The sequence below is a fragment of the Pieris napi genome, chromosome 9 (genome assembly GCF_905475465.1).
Source record: "Pieris napi chromosome 9, ilPieNapi1.2, whole genome shotgun sequence".
Classification (NCBI taxonomy): domain Eukaryota; kingdom Metazoa; phylum Arthropoda; class Insecta; order Lepidoptera; family Pieridae; genus Pieris; species Pieris napi.
The window spans coordinates 6722579-6748978 of NC_062242.1; the positions used below are offsets into that span (position 1 = coordinate 6722579).

General features: G+C 31.7%; 1 protein-coding gene across 2 annotated transcripts in view; it reads right to left on the minus strand.

Annotated features, from left to right (window-relative positions):
• LOC125052316 (1-phosphatidylinositol 4,5-bisphosphate phosphodiesterase classes I and II) overlaps positions 1–26400 on the minus strand; it is a 76564-nt gene that overhangs the window by 29290 nt on the left and 20874 nt on the right. For both annotated transcript variants that reach the window (XM_047653082.1, XM_047653081.1), the window contains exon 4: positions 14146–14279. In XM_047653082.1, the coding sequence (XP_047509038.1) occupies positions 14146–14279 (134 nt within the window). The remainder of the gene's footprint in view (positions 1–14145; positions 14280–26400) is intronic.

A 26400-nucleotide genomic window follows, 5' to 3' on the forward strand; every position in this document is an offset into this window, starting at 1 on the left:
AGACGCCTAATTTGAATCTCAGCCTAATTACTCACTGCCTAGTGAATCGTCACGAATTCGAATGCATATACATAATTATACATATCTGACCTACTTTTTTATTTGGGATGGCTAATAAAAAGTACATTTATTTGTATCTAAGCATGAATGGCTACCATCTATACAGTTTGCGGTTTTGATCTTAAAACAACATTTATAAGAGATATTCATATTTTAGTTCGTAAATTGTTTAGAAATATTATATTTTAAATATGTCTCGGTCAATGACGGTATTTGCATAATATAAATATTATTTGCAAAAGAACACTTGCACTACGTCGTCGCCCTATTTTCTACATAATAATTGTATAAAATGATTTTCCCGTAAGCCACAGAAAACCCATTACCTGAAGATTCATGATTCGATTTTAACGATAACCTCGCATATCGCGCGCTAAAGGCATACTTTTATTAAGATTTAATAGAAGCTTCCGACAAAGAAGCTTTACAACGCAATCCTTTTTGAATAAGATAATCATAATAAAAAGATTGGATCGAAAATTGTCAAAGAAACTCATTCTCACGAGCATATAACGAGATATAGAGAAATTGCATTCTGTAGATGCACCCAGGGAGTGCTCGACACGTCGTTAGCAGACGTTCCACAAATATTTCCTCTTTTATTATGCACTTTTCACCTACCACTATGCGGACTTGAGATTTTCATTGCCCGGAGCAAAAAGTTTTAAGTTGCACCCGCAAGAACTTATAGCATAAGCGGTATAGTTCTGAGAGATTACGGAGAAAGAAAATAAATATTATGTTACTTTATTTATTATATTTTGAAGGCAAACTTCTTAGGCGCATGAGCGTAAAATTTTTACGGAACGTCAAGTGTGCTGCGTTTTTGTGGAAGAAAAGGGAGAGAGCGATTGAGACCGATTGAGAGAGAGAGTGAGATGGGTGAATTACCTTATAGAAATTCTATTTTTTAAATTAAAATTTCTTAAAGAGAATTTCTGAAATATTAGTATTTTATATTTTTTGCAAAATAATTTATTGAAATCTCAAATGACGAATTGTAAATTAAAATGCCACGTGTTTTAATTATCGAAGAAATAAATTTACAAAAATAAATATATTATTTATTTGTATTAATTTTTGACACTTAATATTTTAATGACATTTAAATTCATTAAATCTAAAGTTTTAGATTTGGATAAATATGAACAAGACTTAAAAATTAGTTTGCCAAAGAAGTTTCACTTCTGACATGTGTACTTTGTACGCACGCACTTTTTTATTGTATCTTCAAATTAAAAATGTTTAAAATCTCTAATATATAACATACACGAAGTGAATCTTTCTTTGAAGATATTGCTCTGTATGTTAATATACTGTCAGCTGGAAATATACACAAATACAAGCGTCTAATGACACGCGTAATTAACATTCTTATGATGACAGACTATTAATAGACAAATGAACTTTAATGTAAGACGTCCCCTATACATTGGCATTTACGCAAATAGCTACTGTACAAGTCTAATCGATCGTAAGAAAAGCTTTTACAAGAACTTAGACTTGCGACTCCCGAAGTCCCGATTGAAATAAGATTACCGAAGAGAACAGGGATATTTGAAGATATTTAAGTTGCGTTTAGATTTTCGTTTGCTGAAGTTGCTTTCATCTTGACTTCGACCTTTGCTTTTTATTATGCTTGAATTTGAATTAAAGATTTAATATTGCATTTGACGTAGTACCTATATTTTAATTACGAATCAATTTTTGTATTTTATTGGTCTCCCAATAAACATTTGTTATATTTATCTCTTATACCAGAATGTATGGCGAATTTGGTGTTAAGTATTTATGATCCTACGTGAAACTGAAACTACAACACTGAAAATGTTTAGTATTGGCCAATGATTTATTATGACTTTCGTTGAGCCCTGAAGATGCGGTGAAAGCGTACGAAAATACCATAGAAGAGACCCCTAAGGAAGAATGGGCCTACTGCTTTTCTCAGTGGTTCCATCGAAAGCGACGATGTGTAGAGAGGAACGGAGATTACTTCGAAAAACAATAAAAGTATTGGAAACTTTCTACATTAAGCCGTTTTTCATTTTCTAAACATTTTCAGTGTTACCTAGGTATTACATAGGAACATAATTTTCATACTTAAATTACCATCATTTACTCAATCGCCTATTAAGCTCAGACTAGCTGATAAAGCTTTTTCATTGCTACATTGCGTTGAAGCAAATTGCAAGCACAGCTAAAACAGTAGCAATCGACAAAACCGAGCGTGAAAACGTTCGATAGTAATCGACGAATGATCACGTTCCACTGAATTTACATACGGACGCTGCAAACATACTTTTTGTTCGAATTTCCAACAGAACGCTGATTCCAGAGTGAATTCCGCCTAGTTCGTAATTTCATTAGTGGTTGATTACAATTCAGTTTATTTCTGCAATAAGAAACGAAGACTGGATTCTATTCTTCCTTCAGTACTCATCAGCGTCAGATAAGGGTAAAAGCATTATATATGTTATTTTACTAAATGATTGTTTATTACTCACAGAAATAAGAATATTAAAGCATTGGTTAACATTATTATCGAGAAATATTAGCAAATTAAATTGACAATAAACCTCAAACTTTGCGTTATTATAAAAACAGACGTGTACTATCATTCAACACCTAGCATTGTAACAATTTACATTATCCATGATGAATGTCTGAAGGATATTTTAAAACTTTCAAACCCATATATCGTGTACGCTGCGGAAACTATTGACTATAGAGCAAAGTGATGTACTACAGTTACGTAGAAGACATCATTTGCTACATCAGTCTTACAGTAGACAGTAAAAAACCAGCCGTACGATGCCAGGACTGAACGCTAGTAACCTAAAGCTGTTAGACCAAAGACAACACTTGTTTATTTATATATTCTAAACAATATGCATACTTAATAAATACAAGAAAATATTATGTTACAAATTTTACACACATCTATTATATTGGAACATATAAATTACAAACATGCAAGGAAATAAACACAAAATCATTTTTAATAATCATGTTTTTATCTTTACTTTTTTCTGTTTTGGTAAGTTAATTAGTAGACTTTATTAATATCAATAATAAAGTCCTATTATCATTATAGTATTAATATCATTAATATCATCATTTGTATTATAAATTAAGTTCCTTTTACTGTTGTCTGTTAATAAGGGTTGCTGGCAGAGATCTCTTAGTAGCGATAAGGCCGCGCGTCGCGCTATGTATTTTTTAAGTTCATTATTAATATTATAAAACTATATATATAAAAAGTGTAAATAAATAAATGCAAGGAACATAAATATGCACAAAAAACCACTGAAATATGTCGATGGTAAGTATAATTGTATTGTAATTTAGGTTTCTGAACTTTTTCAAAAAACAAATAATAAATATCGTTTTATCACGGCGTTTGATTAATTTTAAAGTATTAATAATTCCGTCGTTTCGCGTGCATTCGGTATGAGCTCGAGTGACAAATTGTGGCTATTACAATAGAACGTACAGCTTTTTATATAAGGAATATCCGGGTAAAGACAAATGGAGGTCAATATATTGTGTTTATGACAAAATCTAGTACACTACAGTATCAAATCCACAGATGGTTGCATCATCAATCATGGTAGCATGTTGATTCATAGTATTCTTTACAGTAAAGAAACAAAATCTTACTTAACATAACCTTACTATGTTTATTAACGGTGATCGTTTAATTTATTTATTTTATAAAATGTTGATTTAAGAGATTAACATTTATTAATATTACTAATATTAATTCAACACCGCTAGTTATATAAAAAATTATGACTGTTATTTTGCGCCGAAATGAAATACATTTATAGTACAGGATCCATCGCCCATTTTTGCACTTGATTACTATCAAGCTAATTTTCCGTGAGTAGCTTTATTTTGATGAGACGCCCAATAATTTCCTGTACGAAACTCTCGATTGTGGTAGCTAACAGAAGTAGCTAGGATAAAATATGTTGATTTGATGATTCTCAAATATTGATTACTAACTGAATTTTTTTTTGTTAAATCTCAAGACAATTATCTAAATTATTCGAAAAAATATTTGTCCTACAAAATCTATGGTTTGATCAAAGAGTCCCCTCTTTCCGACATGTATCGATAATGAGGTCATCATAAATGATTACTAACCAGCTGATTTTTTTTTATTTACTTAGTTAATATTTATGTAATTTAACAGACATATTGTCCAACAAATTGCGCGGTACGTTATCCCGGTCCTACGCTAAGAAATTGTCAATACCACAAGACCATTTTTCTCATTACTAACTGTAGGACAAAAATATCATATAATAGGTTAGTGTGTTCTCTGCCCAAATGAAACAACGTCCTACAAGAAAACAGGTATGTATCACTAGTCCGACAAGAATTGTAATTTTTTCGTTTTCCTATTTGTCAAATAACATACAGTGAAAAAATCTTTTAAAAAATTTAAATAACTTTATTTTTTAGTAATCTAGGTACAAAAATTTGTGTATTCATATATAAAGAAGTTAATCTTCATCAGATTCATTTGATAAATCTTCGCTACTAACATCGCACACACGATAGTTAGTATTAAATTGACAAATGTGGTATACTATTTTGGTATCAGCTTCTTCATGATAACAAGAGAAATTATAGTCAATGACTCTTTTTATTTTATTTTCACTAGATACCTCATAAGTGTAACATTGATCATAATTAAGTTTAATAGTCTTTCCTGTGATCAAAGTAATAAATTCGTCCCTTGTCCAATCTTCAATTAAAAATTTTACAAATTTTTCTTTAAAATTGTTTCTCCTCAATAATTTGCAGAAATCTGAAGGACGATTATTCTCTTTACGTATTACGTCATATTGTGTGTCATCTTCACCTCTCAGATTATGTTCAAAATCTTTAATACTGGGTTTTTGGTTTCATTGCTACCTCTGTTAGCTACCATAATTGAGAATTTTCGCATAGGAAATTGTTGGGCGACTCATCGAAACGAAGCTATTCACGAAGATTCAGTTTGATAGTAATTATTTTCACATCATGGATCTGTACTACTACTTTTGAGCGTAGGACCAGGTTAACGTACCGCGCAATTTGTAGGACAATATGTCTGTTAAATTACATAAATATTAACTAAGTAAATAAAAAAAAATCAGCTGGTTAGTAATCATTTATGATGACCTCGTTATCGATACATGTCGGAAAGAGGGGACTCTTTGATCAAACCATAGATTTTGTAGGACAAATATTTTTTCGAATAATTTAGATAATTGTCTTGAGATTTAACAAAAAAAAATTCAGTTAGTAATCAATATTTGAGAATCATCAAATCAACATATTTTATCCTAGCTACTTCTGTTAGCTACCACAATCGAGAGTTTCGTACAGGAAATTATTGGGCGTCTCATCAAAATAAAGCTACTCACGGAAAATTAGCTTGATAGTAATCAAGTGCAAAAATAGGCCATGGATCCTGTACTATTAGATTTTTTTATATATAAAATTTTGCCTTTTTTAAATTTCCTATAGAAAAATTTGCAAAAAGGTTCTTCTATTAACACAGGTAACACATATTAAATACACTTTAATTTTTAACACACACAATTTTCAGCCCAGACGTTTCACGTTACATCAGGCATGGTCACAGGTCCTAGTTCGTTAGAAACAATCGAAGTAACCCTCAAAGCGTAAATCTTCACCCTATCTCAATGTACCTGTGTCAAACCCTTTTGCGGAAAAATCAGCCAGACGCTTCTAAAGACATATTTGCAATTGGAAACGGGATATAGGGCTGACACACGTTGGCGGAAAATGATAGGTTTTTAGAAAATCAATACATGGTGAAAAAATGGCAATTTATGGCCCGTTACATGTAGATATTTATATTAATATTATTAAGCTTGCTTGAAGTCGCAAATCTCAGCAACTACATGTTCTATTTAAAGAACTTTTTGTGTTGGAAAGTTCATTTATTAAGGATATATATAGATCTGTATAACATCACACAACAGCTCAAGAAAGCGAATCATATTAATAACAGATGTTGCAAAAAAGAGAAAAAAATTACCTTACTGAGAGCTGCTTTTTTATATGACATTAATTCTTATATATAAAATCCCAAGAAATTTTGTACAAAATTACTTTGATTTGATTTCAATAACTTGAAGATACTGATTGGAGGATGGAAATTAAAAAAAATCTTATTGCAAAACAAATCTTGCTGTGTATACGTTTGCAATTTTTAAATAGCTTCGGTAATATTTAAATTTACAATTTCGTTATCTTCTACATAACTGTTGCTCCAGATATTTTAGCCACATCACCTTTAACCTTTTTTGTCGGCCTACATTTGTGAATAACTTTTATATTCACAGAACAGATATTGAAATCTAAATATTGAATTGGACGATGTTATTTTGTGCAAAATATTTCAACCAAAGAGTTGGTCTTTGGGCAAACTAACCGGGAGAATAACAAATGTTTACATAAACAATGTACTCATTTTGTCTGCGTGTCAAAGAAACATTAAATACATTTTCTAAAAATCTACCTACTCATAAGAATTACCGACATTTTTTAGAACCTGGGTAGTAACCCGATCTACTAATCTGCTCGATAGACAATTTTAGAAGTATAAAATCGCAAAAATTACATAACAACATGAGGAAAGCGCAACACGGAAGCGAAAATATAAATGCTGATCATATGGTAATAAATAAACCTCGAATGAATAACTTGGAAATCGGACGATTATCATCTTTTCTTCTTTATCATGTAGCAGCTTTGATTTAAAACACGTTAATTTGGAATATATTAGCAACATTTGATATTAGCTAAAAGTTTATATTTTACAGTATTTCACCGTAACTCCGTAGGTACATGACCATAGTCACAGCATACTATGTAAATGGGTTTAAAAAATGTATATAGGCGTAAAAGTTTATCTGTTTCAATTATTACCCACGCAATAATAAAAAAAATAAACGTTGGAACGATTTCATTCGTTATTTCCCTTGATAACAAGTAACAAGCAATTGAACGTCGCTTTTAATGCCTGCGTTGTTATATGGAAAATCATTTTGGCAAGTTATAGTTTCACACTTTTAAAATATATAAGTATAATATATAAGTGATTAGCAGAGGCTATATGGCCTTTTAAACATATGATAAGAATATAATATTGTCTTGTAAACAGGACGTTATAAAAATCTATTTATAAAATTTCTAACACATTTTATGCTAGATATTACATGAGAGATCTTTTATACGTTCTATTCTAACTCTGGCGATGTCTTGTTTAATATACATTACAATTTCTCAGGTATAAAGGACAAAAGTCTCCTAAAAACGCCATCTCAGTTCAGTTTTGTTTCATAAAGTAATTACCAGCAAAATATTCAAAATGCCAGCAGAGGAAAAAATATAAAAATTGTATGAACTCCCTTTTTGATCCTATTCAGTTAGACTTTTAATGCAATAAAGTTTGCAATGCAACACATTTAAAAACGACAGCTCAAGTAATTTAAAGTTGAAAATCATGATTTTGTTCACATTCAGGGATTTCAAACACCAGTATACAATTAGCACGTGTTGACGCTATCGAGTTATGTCACTCTTACGACAGTTACTTATAAAAAGCTATAATATTAACTGCCTTAAAAAGACTGATGAGCTCTCAAAGGTCCTTAAGGATATAGGTATTATATCTTACCCGGATATAGGATGGTGAGGCATAATTACTTGTTTTAATTGTTACGTATCTAACAGTGAAATTATACCGCCAGCCATGTAACAGGAGTGACCATCGGGTCCTCACAACTTATCATACGTAGTAAAAAACACTATTAAAATGTTTCCGACTGGGAATCGAACGCGATTCGTTTACGACTAAGTACGTTCCTGAAGTTCTATTTTATTAAATTAATAAAAAAATTGTATAGTAGCTTAGCTTTTAATTTGCAACTGGCTTTACACTTTTATACAAATATGCCGTGAATCACAGTTATGTCACTAATATCATAGATAAGTACGGTACTTATAATTCTGTAGGTTTTATGTATTTGAAAATGCTCTTTGTTATTAAAAAGCAATAAATTTTTATCATTACCGTAAGGCGATAAGATTTCGTTTATCAGTCTTATTGATAAACGTACTATTAAAGTTTTGTCACGTTTATACAAAAAACCGCAAAAGTGATAAAGAATATTCAACAGTCGTTTGTGGCGCTGTAAGGCAATAAGTAATTAATTGGCGAGAAATTTCGAAAGTGATATTTCTTACCTAAGAATTTTTTTTTACTTAAAATATAAAATTTGGTATTAAAATCAATACACATAATATTCTTATTTTAAAGATAAGAAATAAATTATCCTAATTATATTTTCCCGCGTGTTGATTTCAAGCAGTAGATTCGGTTAAACATTCGTTAACTTTTCACGAATTTCAATTAGATCCCTAGGTCGAGAACGTAAGTTCGCACAAACTTCTCATATAAAAGGCATTCGACTTAATACCAATGTCTATAGGTCACAAGACGCCACAACTTGACTTTTATGTGAATATTTCTATATTTGTTTTTCTTTCAACACTTTCAAGGGTGAAGCGAACGAAGAATGAAAGCTTGCGTCTTTCAAACCGCAATATTACAGTTATTTTTGTCACTGAAACCTTGGACCATAGATGCTTGTAAGCAAAAATTTATTACATATTTGTTGTGCTTGTTTGTTTTAGATTTGAGAAAACAGATTCAGCAAACTACTTGAAACTGAAGAAATTCCTAGATTCTTATTACCGACCAGCTAAAATTATGGTGGGTGTTAGGTGTCTCCTTTGCCCCCCATAAGCAATACTTGCACCCCTCTGACGCAACAGCATTATAAATGGAAGCGGACGACGGCTTTGATCGGATACCTTATATCGGACCGGTCAAATCCTGAAATTAGTAATAAGTCTAAAATATATATTAATGATCGTACCTTATATCCGGCCGTTTAAATTGTAAATTTCAATAATTGTAACAGTTTCATTAAAGTAATTTAATATATTTTTTTTCTTAGATTTGCCGTTCACTTAATTTTGGTAGCATTTCATTTGTTTATATTATTATTTCAATTGTTTTGTCTTCCGCCAAAAATGCGGAACAGGCGTGTTTGTATTTTCTACAGTATTGACCACTTTTTAACACGAAGCTTTTTCGCTGCGCATTTTTTTATTATTAACCCATTGTAATAATAGTTCGGAAAAATATGTAAGTGAAACGATAAAGGACAAATTCCCGAGCCCAATTCCGTCTGTCAGAAACAAAATATTGCTTTTAGCGTAACCCTTTTAATGTTCTATTACGTTATCAAATTGAAAAAGGTTCAATGGGACAACGAAATTTCTCTTCGTCCAAATTCAAAGACCGGAAGCATATATTATTACCAATACCGAAAGCAACAACCGTCATAGATGTCAATAGCCGTAAAATTACTTAATAACATTTAAAGCAAGATCAGCGTTACTCTTTATAGTCTAGTCGACAAGTTGAAAATGGAACAAAATAGAGATACTGCTCTTAAAATTATGTGCGATAGCTCATTGGAACCGGAATGACGCCTAGAAAAATGTGCTAAAAGCGTGTATTAGCACATAAAAAATTGCAAAAGTTATAGACAATTAAAGATGAAAAAAAAATTGCATTTAGTTTTTTGCCAATATTTAATAAACTATTAATATTTAAGAAATTTCAAATAAAGATTCTGAAAGAAGAGGAAATTTCAAATAAAAAACTCTTAACTCCCGGAACTCTATCTCCATTATTTATAATTTTAATTTAACGCTGAAAATAGGTCTGCGGGTGACATTTTTAGGATTCGCGCGTGGCGTCAAAAGCGACTACGGCACATTAATTAATTTATTTAAGGTATTGAATATTTTTTTTTAAATTTGAAAAAATTATGGTGTGTTCTGAACACTATAATTAATTTATTCCCGTTGAAAATTTTACTTAAAGTTAATTTTTCAACAAGGTAAATAATTGTTAACAAACGAAATTTTCTCGAACGACCGTCTTAATTGTAAGTGAAAAAAAATGTTTAAATAATGGTCGTAAAAATATTTCGCTTCGTAGAGCCTTTCTTACATACATACTTAACAAGATCGTGCCATAAAAGTTAAAAAAATATTTATACTTTGTTTATAACATTTTTTTTACTTAAACAAAAACTTAAAAATCCATGTAATGTTGTTAAAAAAAATTTTTTTTTCTAAATCATCATATAATCGTTTTTTTATTAATACAAGATATTTATTGATTTGCAAAAAAAAAAATTCCCGCCATTTGTTGATAAATTTTTTTTTAACAAATTGAATAAATAAATATTTAAAAAAAAAATTTAACACAACTTTATTACATTAAAAATTTTTAATTTTAAATAAAAGTAATATTCATGATAATCAAAAAATTTACAAAAAAAATTTTTCTATACTTTGTTATATATGGTTGTTTTTGTTAATTTTAGAAGTTTTAGAAAAAAAATAAAAAAAAGTTGAATATTTGTTTATAACAACTTGGTAAGTTAATAAACAATAGAATTGTTGATTAAAAAAATTTTTTTTTCTGTTACTTTATAGAGGACTGTCAATTATGACTTTAAGAAAAAAATTTTTTTTAAACTAATTATTTAAACAATAGAAAATAAAAAAAAACGATTATAAACAATTAAAAATTGTTATTAAGGACAAAAATTTTAATGTAATAAAGTTGTGTTAAATTTTTTTTTTTAAATATTTATTTATTCAATTTGTTAAAAAAAAATTTATCAACAAATGGCGGGAATTTTTTTTTGCAAATCAATAAATATCTTGTATTAATAAAAAAACGATTATATGATGATTTAGAAAAAAAAAATTTTTTTTAACAACATTACATGGATTTTTAAGTTTTTGTTTAAGTAAAAAAAATTTTATAAACAAAGTATAAATATTTTTTTAACTTTTATGGCACGATCTTGTTAAGTATGTATGTAAGAAAGGCTCTACGAAGCGAAATATTTTTACGACCATTATTTAAACATTTTTTTTCACTTACAATTAAGACGGTCGTTCGAGAAAATTTCGTTTGTTAACAATTATTTAACTTGTTGAAAAATTAACTTTAAGTAAAATTTTCAACGGGAATAAATTAATTATAGTGTTCAGAACACACCATAATTTTTTCAAATTTAAAAAAAAATATTCAATACCTTAAATAAATTAATTAATGTGCCGTAGTCGCTTTTGACGCCACGCGCGAATCCTAAAAATGTCACCCGCAGACCTATTTTCAGCGTTAAATTAAAATTATAAATAATGGAGATAGAGTTCCGGGAGTTAGGAGTTTTTTATTTGAAATTTCTTAAATATTAATAGTTTATTAAATATTGGCAAAAAACTAAATGCCATTTTTTTTTCATCTTTAATTGTCTATAACTTTTGCAATTTTTTATGTGCTAATAGACGCTTTTAGCACATTTTTCTAGGCGTCATTCCGGATCCAATGAGCTATCGCACATAATTTTAAGAGCAGTATCTCTATTTTGTTCCATTTTCAACTTGTCGACTAGACTATTAACTTTCAATAGCAACGGGGATAATGATGTAGTTCTCTCAATATCCGTAGCGCTGATGTCGCAACCTTGGGATCACGCGGTACAAAATTCATTATTAAGAGCGGGCCTAAAGTTAGCATATAATAATAATGATAATCGCAACCGCGACGGCTGCGTAATCGCACTAAACTCCAGTCTCGTGAGTTTTGAAAATAAAACGCTACAGTCCACGCTAAGGACTCACGAAGCGGTTTTCACCGGCGCCCGCCGCGGTGGTGGAATGGAGTTTTATTTTCTCATTTATTTCAACGCTCAGTTGAGTTCCAGACCGCCATGGACACACACCAGAAACGAGCTGTTGCATTGTACTTACTTCACAGAAGAATTAAAAAAAGAAGGCCTAAAAGGTTCTGGGTGCATCCACTGATTGCGGAAAGAGATCGTTATGGATCATTTGTTACTCTTATTAATGGAGAAAAGTTCTTTAATTATTTTCGAATGTCCGTATCCGTAATCGCAGAGCGTGCGGGAGCAACCCGCCGGTACAATATGACCCCCGCAGCGGGACCCGCAAACAATAGCACACGCCGCGGGCGTAAAACGCGTCGTGAAATGCGATTGATTTTTACATAAATATCTGTATTCTACAAAGGCTGCGGGCCTTTGTAACCACGGCGGGCGCGGGTGAGTCCTTAGCGTAAATAAAAAAATATCGTTTAAATTGATATAAGAAATCCAAGTAACACAAGTAAGAATATAGATGTAGTCTACTGATAATAAATATTAAAACAATTTTAGTTTAATTTAATACGTATCGCGGGTACAGTAGCAACTTCAAACAGTGAATGATCCCTGGAGGCTTACATCAGCCGTCTGCAGACTTTGAATGACCCTTGTTAGATTTAATTATAATATCGATGAACTCTTTAGGTATTCAAAGTAAAATTATAATTATAACAATATAACTGCAATCAATGAAGTGGAAATCTAGAAAACTTTTCGCCTCTATATTTATCAGTCTAAATAGCTAAGAGTCGTAGTTTGATATACAAAGAACATTTCAGGTGCAGCTCCATATTGATTAGAGAATCGAGGAGTAGATAATTTTTCTATGGAAAAAATAATTAATTATTCAAACTCCGTATCCATAGACATCGGATACCAAATTCAAACGATTGTTTTGTGTTGTTTTAGTGAGATCGAATGTATTAAAATTTCAATGTTATACGTTCAGAATGTTTCACGGAAAGGAGCCAGTTCGAAGAAGCCTCAATCAACCCGTAACAGATAGCACGCAAACATCGGGACAGTGTTATGGTCTTAAATCGAATAAATAAAAAAATAAACACGCTGTAATTTGGTAATATTTTCATATAAACAAAAATACAGGAAAAAAAATAGTACCTATGTGCGCTATATCCAAACGCCTAGAGATATATGCATAATCATAATTCAACAGCAGTTCAAAGCCAGGAGTGGCTGCAGTTTATACAGTGCAATTTCAAACGTCAATTTGGCAAACTTTGGCAAACTAGTTTCGATTGTTATCTGTGCGACTGCTTTGTCGTTGCCAAATATTTTATCTACACAGGTAAAGCTCGAAGCTTGACTTGCACTGAGGTCAAGGTAATCAATTAAAATACAACAAGTAGTCGATTCTGATTTCGCGGTAATAACTTGTGCTTTGGGTAATATGAAGTAAGATTTAAGTCCACGATACATTCTAAGTACAAGCTTTGGGCATGTTTTATGAAAAATTTGATGTTTTAATATAATCTAATATTAAAAGAGGAAAGATTTGATTGTTTGGTTGCATTGGCTGCAAAACTACAGGACTAATTTGAAAAATTATTTCCCCATAAGCCTGATTAGTTTTATACATTAATTACTCCGCGATATTGCAAAAAAAAATCTTTTTTAACGAGAGAATCTTTAGGCTATAGAACATCGTGCTTCATTAATGTGGGTGAAACCGCAGAGCACAGCTAGTATTTTATAAATTGCTAGATTCAAAAGTATAATACCAGTGGCACCAGGTCCTACAACTCGGATTTCTCTATAGAAACCATATTTCACAGCATATTTTTCACGCAAAAATCTACAAATGATACTATAATACCATACAATTATTGTATTAACGTATGATCAAGTATGATACATACAAGCCTGTTGATGCTGGCGCCCGCTAGCGACGTAAATTGACATTAGAATGTCTGTTAGAACCTTAATTCTATTTTCGAAAATGTGCTTTGCAAATTGAGTGGTTAATAAAATTATTATCTCGATTCATAGGTTTATGTCATCATATAAAAGTAACGGAGCGAGGAACGATTATTAAATTGTTTGCCTTCTAGGCACTTGAGTTAATGAAATATATACGGTATATCTTGTACCATTAAGAAATGTTTTTGTTATTTATTATACACGTAACTTTTTTTTTCATTTATGAATAAAACTAGAAACACCGTACGTCAGGCAAATCTAAACTGGGTAAAGTATCAAAATGTACTAAAAGACTTACTTCTTAACTAATATCTTCCCGGACTTATCTGCCTTCAAAACGATCTTCGTGTGAAGTTTCTCCAAGAACTTGATAGTTGGATTGTTGAACTGGTTCAGATTGTACGCCAAATTGAACAGCTCTTCTGTCCACAACTGAAAAAGAAGAAAGCTATTAATGCTATGTTAATAATTATACATAATTTTAATAAAACCACGACCTGGTTTCCAGAACCAGGAATCATGTTCCTCACATCAACACCAACAATACAAAAACTGTAATATGCATAGACTGTAACTTCTAATGCTACTAAAGCTACACGCGGACGCTACATAAATTAAAGGTGTGACCAATATACCTACAATGGTATATGTATAAAAATCCGATACCTCCAACATCAAACTTTAAAAATCCCCCTCATTCCCGTCAGGGCTTATAAATGATACACTTATATATTTGTTCTAAAGTCCATAAACTATCAAAAGCAATAAATATCAACTCATAATGTAAAAGTTTCGGTGAATCCGAGTTGAGAGAAAATCTTACAAGTTTTAAGGAGAGTTCGACATTGTTCGTGAACAGAAATTTGACGTAACATGGTTTCTTAAATTAATGAACGAATTTAGATCCATACTTGTCTTTTTCACATGATTTTTTTTTTCGATTGGTCAAGCCACGTAAATCTCCTAAGTCTTTCAGATCATTCATACCTACAATATGTTGTCGGCGTTTTAAGAATCACAAAGTTTTGATTTTTAAATGAATTTGTACTACAAGAAACAAACGTTTTCATTTGTCTATATCAATCTGAAAAATTAGTTCATGGTGTAGCACATCATCGCATCGCATTGCATCTGCTAACTGAGGAGCGTCAATGTTTCAATTGGTTTATTACGTTGTTCGTGCAATTTTGATGGTTTAATGGTAAAAATGTTATATTGTCTAGTATGTCACTGGCCTAAGTACGTAATAAGTTAATTATTTAAATATGTTCGACATCCTGGTGGACAGAAAAACTGTGTCCAGTTTGTGTTTCCACCACACCAACTTCTTTCTATTTAAGATCATGTATATAATAAATAAATAAAAAATTTTAGAGGTGTCAAGGGACACCCGGATGGAACGAAATTCCTTTCGATTAATTTATATGTTAATTGGTATCATAACAGTATGATAGATTTTATCGACACCAATCTTACGACGAAAACAAAAAGCCAACATCACGAAGTGTTCCTAGGCGGTCACCCATCCAAGTACTGACCTCGCCCGACGTAGCTTAACTTCGGTGATCGGACGAGAACCGGTGTATTACAATAGGAAATAGCAAAAAAGTGTCGTGACAACTTTTCGTAAGAATTTTTTCCGTCTAGCCCCCTTTCACAACGCGCGATAAGGAACTTCGTTCCAAAAATAAATAAAATAATCATACTCTAATAAAACCTACAAGCAAGACGTAAAGTAGTTCTGTAGTTTTATTAGATAATACTGTCCCTAATCTATACTCTGGATCATGTAATTGGAGTAAACATAAGATAAGACAGATAATTCCATTCGTCTGGACTCCCAGACACTTTAACCATAAATCACATGAAGAAATTATTTTTAACGAATAAGTAGATTACGAAGTTCGAAACTAAGTTGGTAATAGATTGCCAAGAGACCGACATTCATTATGTAACACTAATATTATTTTGGCTACGGTCGATTCATATTATACAGAGGCGCGTAGCTATAAATTGTAACTCATATATAATATTGTAGTATCTTGTTTACCAAAATTATTACATTAATACTGTTATAATCTTTTAATAAATAGTTGCCGTTAGACGTTGCTTATGCTTTTATTATCTGGCCTAATATTACTAAGTAGAGCAGTGTTGGCCTGGTCGTAGGTTCGATACCGGCTGTGCACCAATGGACTTTCTTTCTATGTACGCATTTAATATTCGCTCGAACGGTGAAGGAAAACATTGTGAGGAAACCGGCTTGCCTTAGACCCAAAAAAGTCGAGGGCGTGCGTGTGGCACAGAAGGCTGATCATCAACTTGCCTCTTAGATAAACAAACGATCATGAAACAGATACAGAAATCTGAGGCCTTGGCCTAAAAAGGTTGTAACGCCATTGATTTATTTTTTTAATATTACTAAGTATATTGATTAAGACTATACTTTGATTTGAAACAAGAAGAAATGTTACGACAAAGTCTCGTGATACAATAAAACGAATAAAAAATATGAGCTTTATAATTCTGCAATGCAAGCTCTGATAAATTTAAAACAAAACTTTAAAACAATAACTTTTTGCAATGAATACAAAGTCCCTCGTGAATAAAAACGCCGTAAGAGTGGAAATTCTTTTTGTCTACTAACTCGTGTAACCCCTCCCGCCCCTCCGCATAATTCAACGAGCAACAGATGGCCCGGGCTTTGAATAAAAATAATTACAAAGATTGCTATGATTACTCATTTCTAGATCTCGCGGGAGACCTAGATTGAAATGTTTAGAAGAATTATGCGAATGCTCGACAGCACTCAGAACACCATTTAGTTTACAATTCCGTAGTCTACTTCTATCTCAATTTATACCCTTATAATTTAAGGTTAGATTCAACCCATCTATCAAATAAAGTATATGAGAACAGGCAGTAAAAAATACATTGTACGTTGCGAAAATGCAAAATACCGCAACCTACTCTACATACTATAATATCGGCAAACAGCAATCAAATTTCCCTATTTGTTTGTAACTCATTTACCTAAACAAAACAGAGAACCTATATTGTTCGAGGGAAAAGTGCCGCAAGGGTAAATTGCGGTACATCGTCTCTCATTATTCGCGTGCAATGTATGTATGTATTTATAACGCAAAAAATAATAATATTGCGAAGCTTTAACTTTAAAGAAACCCTGTTTTTTCATACCGGAGATAATCTAGAATATTTTAAAATAACTTTATGTTTATTTTTGTAACATATTAGAATTTAGTCATGTTTAATTTCTACCTACAACTCGTATCTTTTGTTTTTATGTAAAATAATTCCTAATTTAGGCTGAAAATGGTAATGAACAAAAAATACTGGTATTATTGTGAAAAAGCGTGGGTTGCTCGATAGACGAAAAATATGACACAGTGCGCCCCACGCTTTTTCACAATAATACCAGTATTTTTTGTTCATTACCATTTTCAGCCTAAATTAGGAATTATTTTTCACTTTTTAAATTGATGTGCTTTAAAAGCGTGTTTTATAGTTTTTTTTAACTATATTTATTTTCCACTTTTTAGTCCTAGCAGCAATACGTGTTGTCTCAATTTAATCGTATTGCTTTGTGGACTTAAAAAAAATTTCATTGTTTTTTCGAGAAAAACCTATGAAATTATTATATTGTCGCTGATTCTTTATAAGTGTGCAAAGTTTGAATTAAATCTGTCCGTTTAAAGTGGGTCAAAATCGAGTCCGAAGGAGTCGGTTACATACATACATACAGACATACATACATACAGGTGAAGCTAATATAAAGCGTGTAAAAAATTATGATATCTAAGTATTTTTATGTTTTTTGTTATATTTATGAATTAATTAACTCTTTGCATAAAGATAACAAATAAAATCAGGTAACTTAAATGATTAGAAAATATTCACACAAACACAACGGATGACCTCACTAGCGATATTATTCAGGCAACCCTGGTAAAGAAAAAAATATTTTGAAGGGAAATTGCAAAAAGTGCGCAACTAACCTGACAAAAATAAAATAAGAATTAGAATAAAATTAAAAACAATACGGAATTGAACAATTACTAAAGTAAAACATCTCGCTAATTTGTAGCCGATTTATCATTGCAAATATATTTTTTATCAGCTATATATTTGGTGCCAAGAATCCAATAATCGTTTTAAACCTAAAAGCCGTTTCACAGTACGTGTGTAATAGTTGCAATGAATTGGACGCACATAAAAACTTCAGTATACAACCAAAAATGATGGACACTAAAGAGAATTCCCAGTGCACCACAACCGCAAGTATGGCATTGCTATGCAATTTATGGAATACAGTGTAATATCAACACGTGCCTCGAACGTTTGTCCCGCTGAACCGCTTTAATGGAATTTGCAACGAGTATCGTAACGTCATGTGGAATGAACCAAATACATTCTGAGCCTCGCCTGTTCTTACCTCTGTTTTAAACTAATTCTCGCAGTTTCTTCAGCATATATTAATGTCGTATCTATGAAAGATTATAAGAATATATTGTTCTTAACTAAGACGCACTCAATTGTCACAATTCTACAATTATTTCATTATTGGAATATTATTTAAAAACATATCCTATGACCAGCATCATACAATTGAATAAGTAATGCAGATTTTGTTCACTTAGTCTATGAAATAATTATTTTAACGGGATATTTGGTGTACACTAATAAATAGTGTTTACGCGCTGGATACATTTTCTTCCACAACCTACGATACATCTCTTGAATGGCATAATTATTCGTAGACAACCAATTGCCCTTAGAAGTTTCCGTAATAATAATAATAGCCTTTTATTTCAGATACTTTTACATTTAAACACGTTCTTATTTGAATCTTCTTTTCGGTATCTGTGTGCCCTTTTTTGGCAAGGGCCTCTTCCAATGTTTTCCGTATTTTTACTTAAATCCACAGTTGCCCCGTTATATTTATGAAATAGGAATAGAATAAGAATATTCGGAATATATATAGCAATTACAATATTAGATTGAAAAAATTACAACTAGGAAGAAAAATAGGTATGCTAATGTAATCTCACTTAAAAGATATATGAATGTAGGCATTTCTAGTTGCTTATTTAAGCTGTAACTGCCTTTTTACGCTTTACAAAATAGTGAACTTAATATAATTTACAATTTACGTATTACGTATATGACTCAGTATTCGCCGAAGCGGAAACAGAATCGCTCAGAAAATTTGTTGTTTTCAATTTTCATTAGATTTCTCGAGAAAAGGACGTTCCACGAATGTATAGTAATTTTATTGCTTGTAATAATGCATTACAATTTTGACACACTTAATAGGAAATAATTATAAATAAATAATTTAGAAAACCAACCTAACTAATTCATGCAAAGTTAAAAGCTAGCTACTGCATAAAATATTATGTATAGAAATTATTCTTATCAAAAAATTTATAAATACTAGTGGACCTGACAGACGTTGTCCTGTATGATATTTCAAGCAATTAGTAAAGCAAAGTATGAAAGTACCGACAGCAGCGCCATCTGGCGGGCTGATTTGTGAATCTAAACCATTCCCAGATCCCCTTGAACACACACAAAAAATTTCATCAAAATCGGTCCAGTCGTTTGAGAGAAGTTCAGTGACATACACACTCACAGAAGAATTATATATATAAAGATAACCGACGAGCATGCATGGTAAATGTCATGAAAGTGGATAAAACGAGAGATGTAAGTCAGGACAATAGCAAGAGGTTCGTGGTATCTGCCTACCTCTTCGGAAAAAAGGCGCGAGAATATAAATAAAAAAAAATAATGTATATCGTCATTTATAGTAGGCAATTCAATCTTGGCGAGTAGATCTATAATTAGAGCACAATAATGCAACCCCAGGCGCTCCTTCAAGCCAAGCCTTTGTGAGAGCTTCCGCGTCATGTCCGACAAACTCTTAATTGGAAATCCCGACTCCATCAATAAAACTTTAAGAATTATCATCAATAACCAAGATTAATAAATTAATCATTTATACAATAACTACTGTAATTAATTTGAAGTATCGGCAAATATTTACTTTGGTCGTTGCCGCTTTGTAAACTGTATATTAAAAGGAATTACTTAAATGGTATTTATTTTAACCACTGAGTTAAATTTAATGATTACAATGTTTTCATAGACTTTTTATTTGTGAATATAACTTTTTTTTTCAGATTTTAAGTCGGACCCTATTTATATTTTACATGAAACACAGATGGACATTTTAAATAAATTATTGTAAAATAAATAAATTCTATAAGTCATAAGTCGTTATTAATTCACTCAAAGTTTAATAATTTTTGATTTGACCAGCTAATATACAAATAGTAGAAACACTTCTCTTTGAATAGTTTTATATTTAAAAAACAAAAATAAGTTTATCTTAAAGTAGTTTTTGACTATACCAATTACAAACATATTTTATCATACTTTTATTTTAGATAAAGCTAAAATATAGGGCGAAACATAATACCGAGCCATCATCACTCAATATGGCTTATTCACGCTGTGATCCAACCTTTTTCATACTTAAGTAGACTCCATAATAACAGTGTTAAATATTAATTCGCAAACATTGACCAAAGTTATTGATCCCTTGAGCGCGACATTCAAAAGGGTTTGGGGAGTGGCTTGAGTTAATTTATAGTCACGTAAACCCCAATGGGGCTTGGGCGACATTTCACTGATCTTTCAAGGTAAGAAGGTGAAACTTCTAAAATCTGTAATTAATTCAATTCCCTAGATAATACGGATTGAATACATCCAAAGAGACTCTTTAAATTGGAAGAATGCCTTTTGCGTCTCTATACTAATGACGGCTCATTGGTCTAGTGGTAAGTACCCCTGACTGCGAATCCATGGGTCCCGGGTTCGATCCCCGGCTGAGACAAACATCGATGTGATGAGCATTTGATGTTGTGCTTAGGTCTTGGGTGTTTAAATATGTATTTATATGTCTATCTATCTATACTATGTATGTATATCCGTTGCCTAGTACCCATAACACAAGCTTCACCAGCTTAACATGTGACTAGGTCAATTGGTGTGAATTTTCAAAAAAAAATACCTTCTATAGACTTATGCTTATTTCCTAGACAAATTACACCGCTTTAGAAATATAATTATTAAACTGTTATAGGTAGTAATTTAATAGATTCTGAGTAGGGCTGTAAACCTCATATCCGTGAAGTTCTTTCCCAGTAACTAACATTTCTGATTGAGCCACCCAGGACTGGTGCCTAGATAGGCTTGATTAGTGAAATTGGAAAAGTCCAATATCCGGAGACGCTTAGGGCACTTGGTTATTGGCCAACTGAGTTTCTAGTGGGGGTTATTTATACCGGTGATCTTAAATTCACTAGATTACCGTTTTACGGCGACAGTAAAGCAGTGTCGCAGTGACAGGGATCGTAAAATATCCATTTTATAAATAGACTTATTTAAGTACCTTTCACGTATATTGGTTCACGCTCTCATAGTTTTTAATGTTATGAATAGCTTACATCGCATATCCTGAATGCATGGCAATACATTTAAAAAAAAAAAGTGCGTGGTTTTATAGTTTCTGTTCGCGTTTTAAATAAACTTTTTAGGAGCATATAGTTTTATTTATAAATATGTAGCATTGGGAAAGTTTATACAGCATGGGTCAGGCACGTTTTTGGGTATGTTTTGTCATATTGTGCCTGACATTTGTCTCTTTTTGGTTCGTGGTAGGAAGATAGACATAGAGAAAACAATGCACACGGGGCTTGAACCGGCTAAAACTTAAAGACTTCGTGCACTAAATTTAAAAAAAAAGTAGTATAATTAATTTATAATAAAGTGTATATAAAAATTTACTATTTTTTATTTTTCTTATTCCATATAATTTAAATCGCCAAAAGTTAAATGATCAAGATTTCACTTATTCCATATAATTTAAATTTTTGAGATCGCCAAAGTTAAATGCTGTCAATTGAACTTTTTCGCTGTAATTTCTAAGGGTTTACATATTCTTATGTGCTCATTAATTTCTATACAAAAGTGGTGCTGGAAATCTATTCCATACATGAAATGATTGCTACGTAAAATTAAAGAATTTCAAAGGAAACAAATGCATTATTGTATTTCCTTTACAGAAGATTTCACGATAAGGTGTATGAAACAGCGTTCAGAACCACGAACCTAGGATCAGCTGTTTGCAATAATTCGTAACCGGCTGCGTCTGTATTTAATCTAATAAAGAAACACCTATAATTCCAACAAATCCACTGCTAAGAAGGAAAGATATATACACCATTGCACTTTTCATATTAAACCCAATATCTCTTATATCCGACATTTCCGCTGTTCCCTCACCGGAAGGGTTATCTCGTACGTAACGTCAATCTGGGGTCGGACTCATATATCACCGGCAACTATTTCATATATCATTCTACATGCTGAGGAAAATATATCACAAAATAGAAATGGATGGTAAGGCCGGCGCACGGCATACGCAAACACCGTCATCTTACGATGCAAGAAGCATCATAATTAGAAACAAACGAAATGAGTAATACACATCAAAACAGATCTAAGCTCAAAACATTATAAATAATGTTATAAATCGCTTTGATAACCCAATGTTACCTGCTGCTATTAATTTATTTATATTAAATTAAATGAGGCATAAGGAGTTCATATCCTTGAAAAATATTATGACATTTAATTTAAAAAAAAATAGAAGAGCAGTGTTGGTCCAGTGAGTTCAGCATGCGACTCTCACCCCCTCGTATCGATCGATCCCCGCCTGTACAGCAATGGACTTCCTATGTGCTAATTAACTCTTGCTCGTACGATAATTTAAGTTCTGGTTTTTAATTAGCCTTAGTATCATTCATTAATATAGAAAGACTGGCAAAATTAAATTGTGGGATTTGGGCAGCTTAATTACTCAATAATTAATTTACAAAGAAGCTTCACTTCTGACACGTGTAATTTGTACGCACGCACTTTTTTTACATATAATGCTATATACGTGAGATAATAAGATAATGAGATGATAGCCTATCACATAAATAATAACCATTTATTGGCATTTCAATTATCAATTTTCAATTTTAAAATATCTAGTTGGTCTCGTTAAAAGAATTCAATGGACGGTGTGTGTCAGTTAAAGAAGCCATGAGAGAAGATATTAAAAAAAACATATGATCACATAACATATACAGAAATCCTAGAGCCAAACCTAAAAGGTTTGTAAAGGCGCAACGGATTTTTTTTATACATAATTTTATATACGTACGTCGTAAAATGATCTATTAGCTTAAACAATAATCATTCATTTGATCATTACCCATTCATCTTCAATTTTATAATATCTAGTTGGTCTCGTTAAAAGGATTCAACGGATTGTAATTAATAAGAGCTGTTAAGCTGTAGTAGCACTTAAAACAAATGAAGCCATCTCGTTAGAATTCATTCCAGGGAATAGAAAAATTAATAAAGTTAATGGAGCGTTGTTTTTTGCTGCGTCTGTTCATTTCCATTTTCCAAACTGACTTCTATGTAATCTAAAGCAACTAGTATTTAAATTAACAATGCGGTTGCATAGCCTGCTATCTTTTTTATATAAAAAAGGGCGTGGGTACAAAGTACACATGTCAGAAGTGAAACTTCTTTGGCAAACTAATTTTTAACTCTTGTTCATATTTATACAAATCTAAAACATTAGATTTCCGAGGGAGGGAAAAGGGAAGATATGATAGGAATTTTATGGTCATTAAAATATTAAGTGTCGAAAATTAATACAAATTATATTTATTTTTTTCGATAATAAAATCACGTGGCATTTTAATTTACAATTCGTCATTTGAGATTTCAATAAATTATTTTGCATAAAATATAAAATACTTCGCCCTTCTCTCTCTCTCTCAATCGCTCTCTCCCTTTTCTTCGACAAAAACGCTGCACATCTTCATGACGTTCCGTAAACAATTTACCCTCATGCACCTAAAGAAGTTTCGCTTCAAAAAGATATTTACTAATTTAAGTACTTTAGACGGGGAGTAATTTTAATCGTATAAATTTAAATTCATAAACTCTATAGTCTGTAAATATATGGATAAGTTACTTACTAAGTGAAAAAATCGTAATACTGGCCTATACTAGTTTAGAAATTTATTTAATTCTAGCTCTTGCCCGTTCAAATAACAACGTCTACGAAACGGACTTAAAATAAAATATTACCCTATTGCCTCGTTCACTAAGACATGTTGTAATCTACAGGTAAATGAACTGTCAAGATATGTTCAGTAGTTTCAACGATTAATATCTATAAACTTTATTTATAACATTAGATTCTATAGAAAACGCATACATTAGGAAAACAAACCTAATGTAATACAATAGGAGTCATGTCCTATTTAAATCGCACATTTGCAGAACCTTATTTTTTGAGGTCTTATACTAAACTATTTTCCATCTTGGAATTACGGTAGTAAATTGAGATACATTATTAAATTTTTTCTAGTCTGTAGTAGTATTAATACAATGTCTGTAAGTCTTTTAGAGAGCCCGAACAATACAACAACAATACTTAATATTTTATCTAAGGGACCGGATAGAAACGCCGAAAGCTCCACCAAGAACTTAATTGGACTAAAAATACACAAATTTCACTAATTACTTCAATTATGCGCGCTTCACACTTTCACAATACTTGATCACTTGTCTTCACTATTCGTACTTTTATCTCTTCAAGAATAATTAAAAATTATCTTGAATATTTAAATAAAGAGATCACCACACATTTGCATTACAATTATAACGTCAAATCGCCAGAAACAAATTGCTAGTAATTATCAACAGTCGATAAATCCGTGACCAACGATAAATGTTTGGCAATTTTCCAAAATAAAATCTTTACGAGTCTTCCAAAATGGTATTTACTGTCTTGCAGAGATTTTGACGAAATTTTGCCAAATAAACACATTTATCGATTGAGGATTGATGTGTGGATGCAAAAACTATTTAAGGATCTAATAAGTTTAAATTAGCATAAGTAATACTCTCACACAAAGACAAAAACTCACACATACCCAGTTAGGATTATATTTAATATTGTTTTAATATATGTTTAACCCAATTTCTTTTAGTTGTGAAAATAAACAAGTTTACTGTCTCATTCAAACTCAAACAGAAAATAACATTATTCATATAGGTAAACAAGTACACTTATGAACGTCGAAAAAGAAGTTAAATTAATTGTAAATTTACATTTACAATAGTTCTACCACAAAACATAATCTATATATCTATCTAGTAATATATATATATATATAATATTAATAGCTATACTAAAAAGGAAATATAATCTGACTTACAGACCTAGGATCTGAAGCGGGATGGAATTAATTGAATATCTGCAACTATACCAGTAAACGGTAAGTCGGTCTGTTTACAGTAGGCATTATCTTTTCATTTCAGGTGCTACGTCTCTCTCATATTTCTGCGCAATATACTTAATACATTAAAGAATGAAATATTCAAAGCAAATATAATTAATACATTTCTACAACTGCGGAGTCATTCAGCACAAGGAATTTATATATACAGGGAAACCTTCGAATTTTTTCTACATGATTATGAATGGACACTTTATAAGATACTTTAAAAAAAATCTGACAAATATTGTTTCTCTTTGAGGCCTTTAAAATAAGCTGTTCGATAAAATGGCCACCTTAGCTAGTCATTATTAGTTTTCCAGCGGCGGCGCCACAAACCAGGTTTGCCTCGGCACAATTGAATTTAACTATTTACCCATAGTCTAACCCATACCCACTCCATACTTAATTACACTCTATTTTAGTATTTCCATTTGCATAGATTCCTTTCATTAATTAAAAGATTTAACGTCTATAGTTTACTTATGGAGCTTCGTTCGAGTCTAATTATCAAAGCATAAGTATTAAAGTCTTATTAAACACATACTATAGACCTCGATTAGTTGCATGTGTTGTTAAGTATTATATTCTGCATCCTTTTCGTGGTCAGTTGTTTTTTTCAATAGGCAAGTAGGTGATCAGCATTTAGTGCCTGCCACACGCCGACGACTTTTTGGGTCTAAGGCATGTCAGTTTCCTTACGATGATTTCCTTCATCAGACTAGCTAAAAGTAAAAGCGCATATATATACAAACTGAGGTCGAACCTTTCCTATGTCTCTATGACAGTCGCACGCTCAAGCACTACTCTTTTTTTTTATGTAATAGGAGGCAAACGGGCAGGAGGCTCATCTGATGTTAAGTGATACCGCCGCCCATGGACACTCACACTGCCAGAAGGCTCCGCAAGAACGTCGCCGGCCTTTCATTTATTTTCAGTACAAAAAATACGTTTATGAATAAGGAATGTGTCCCAAAAGTTATTTTCGTAGAGAAATATCGTATAAATAGCGTTCCTAACTCCTTCGATTTTACATATATATAATTCTATCTGCCAAGTCGAGCGAAAGTCACGCCACACGGTCTTTTCTCGAACCTTTTCAGGCTATTTTGATA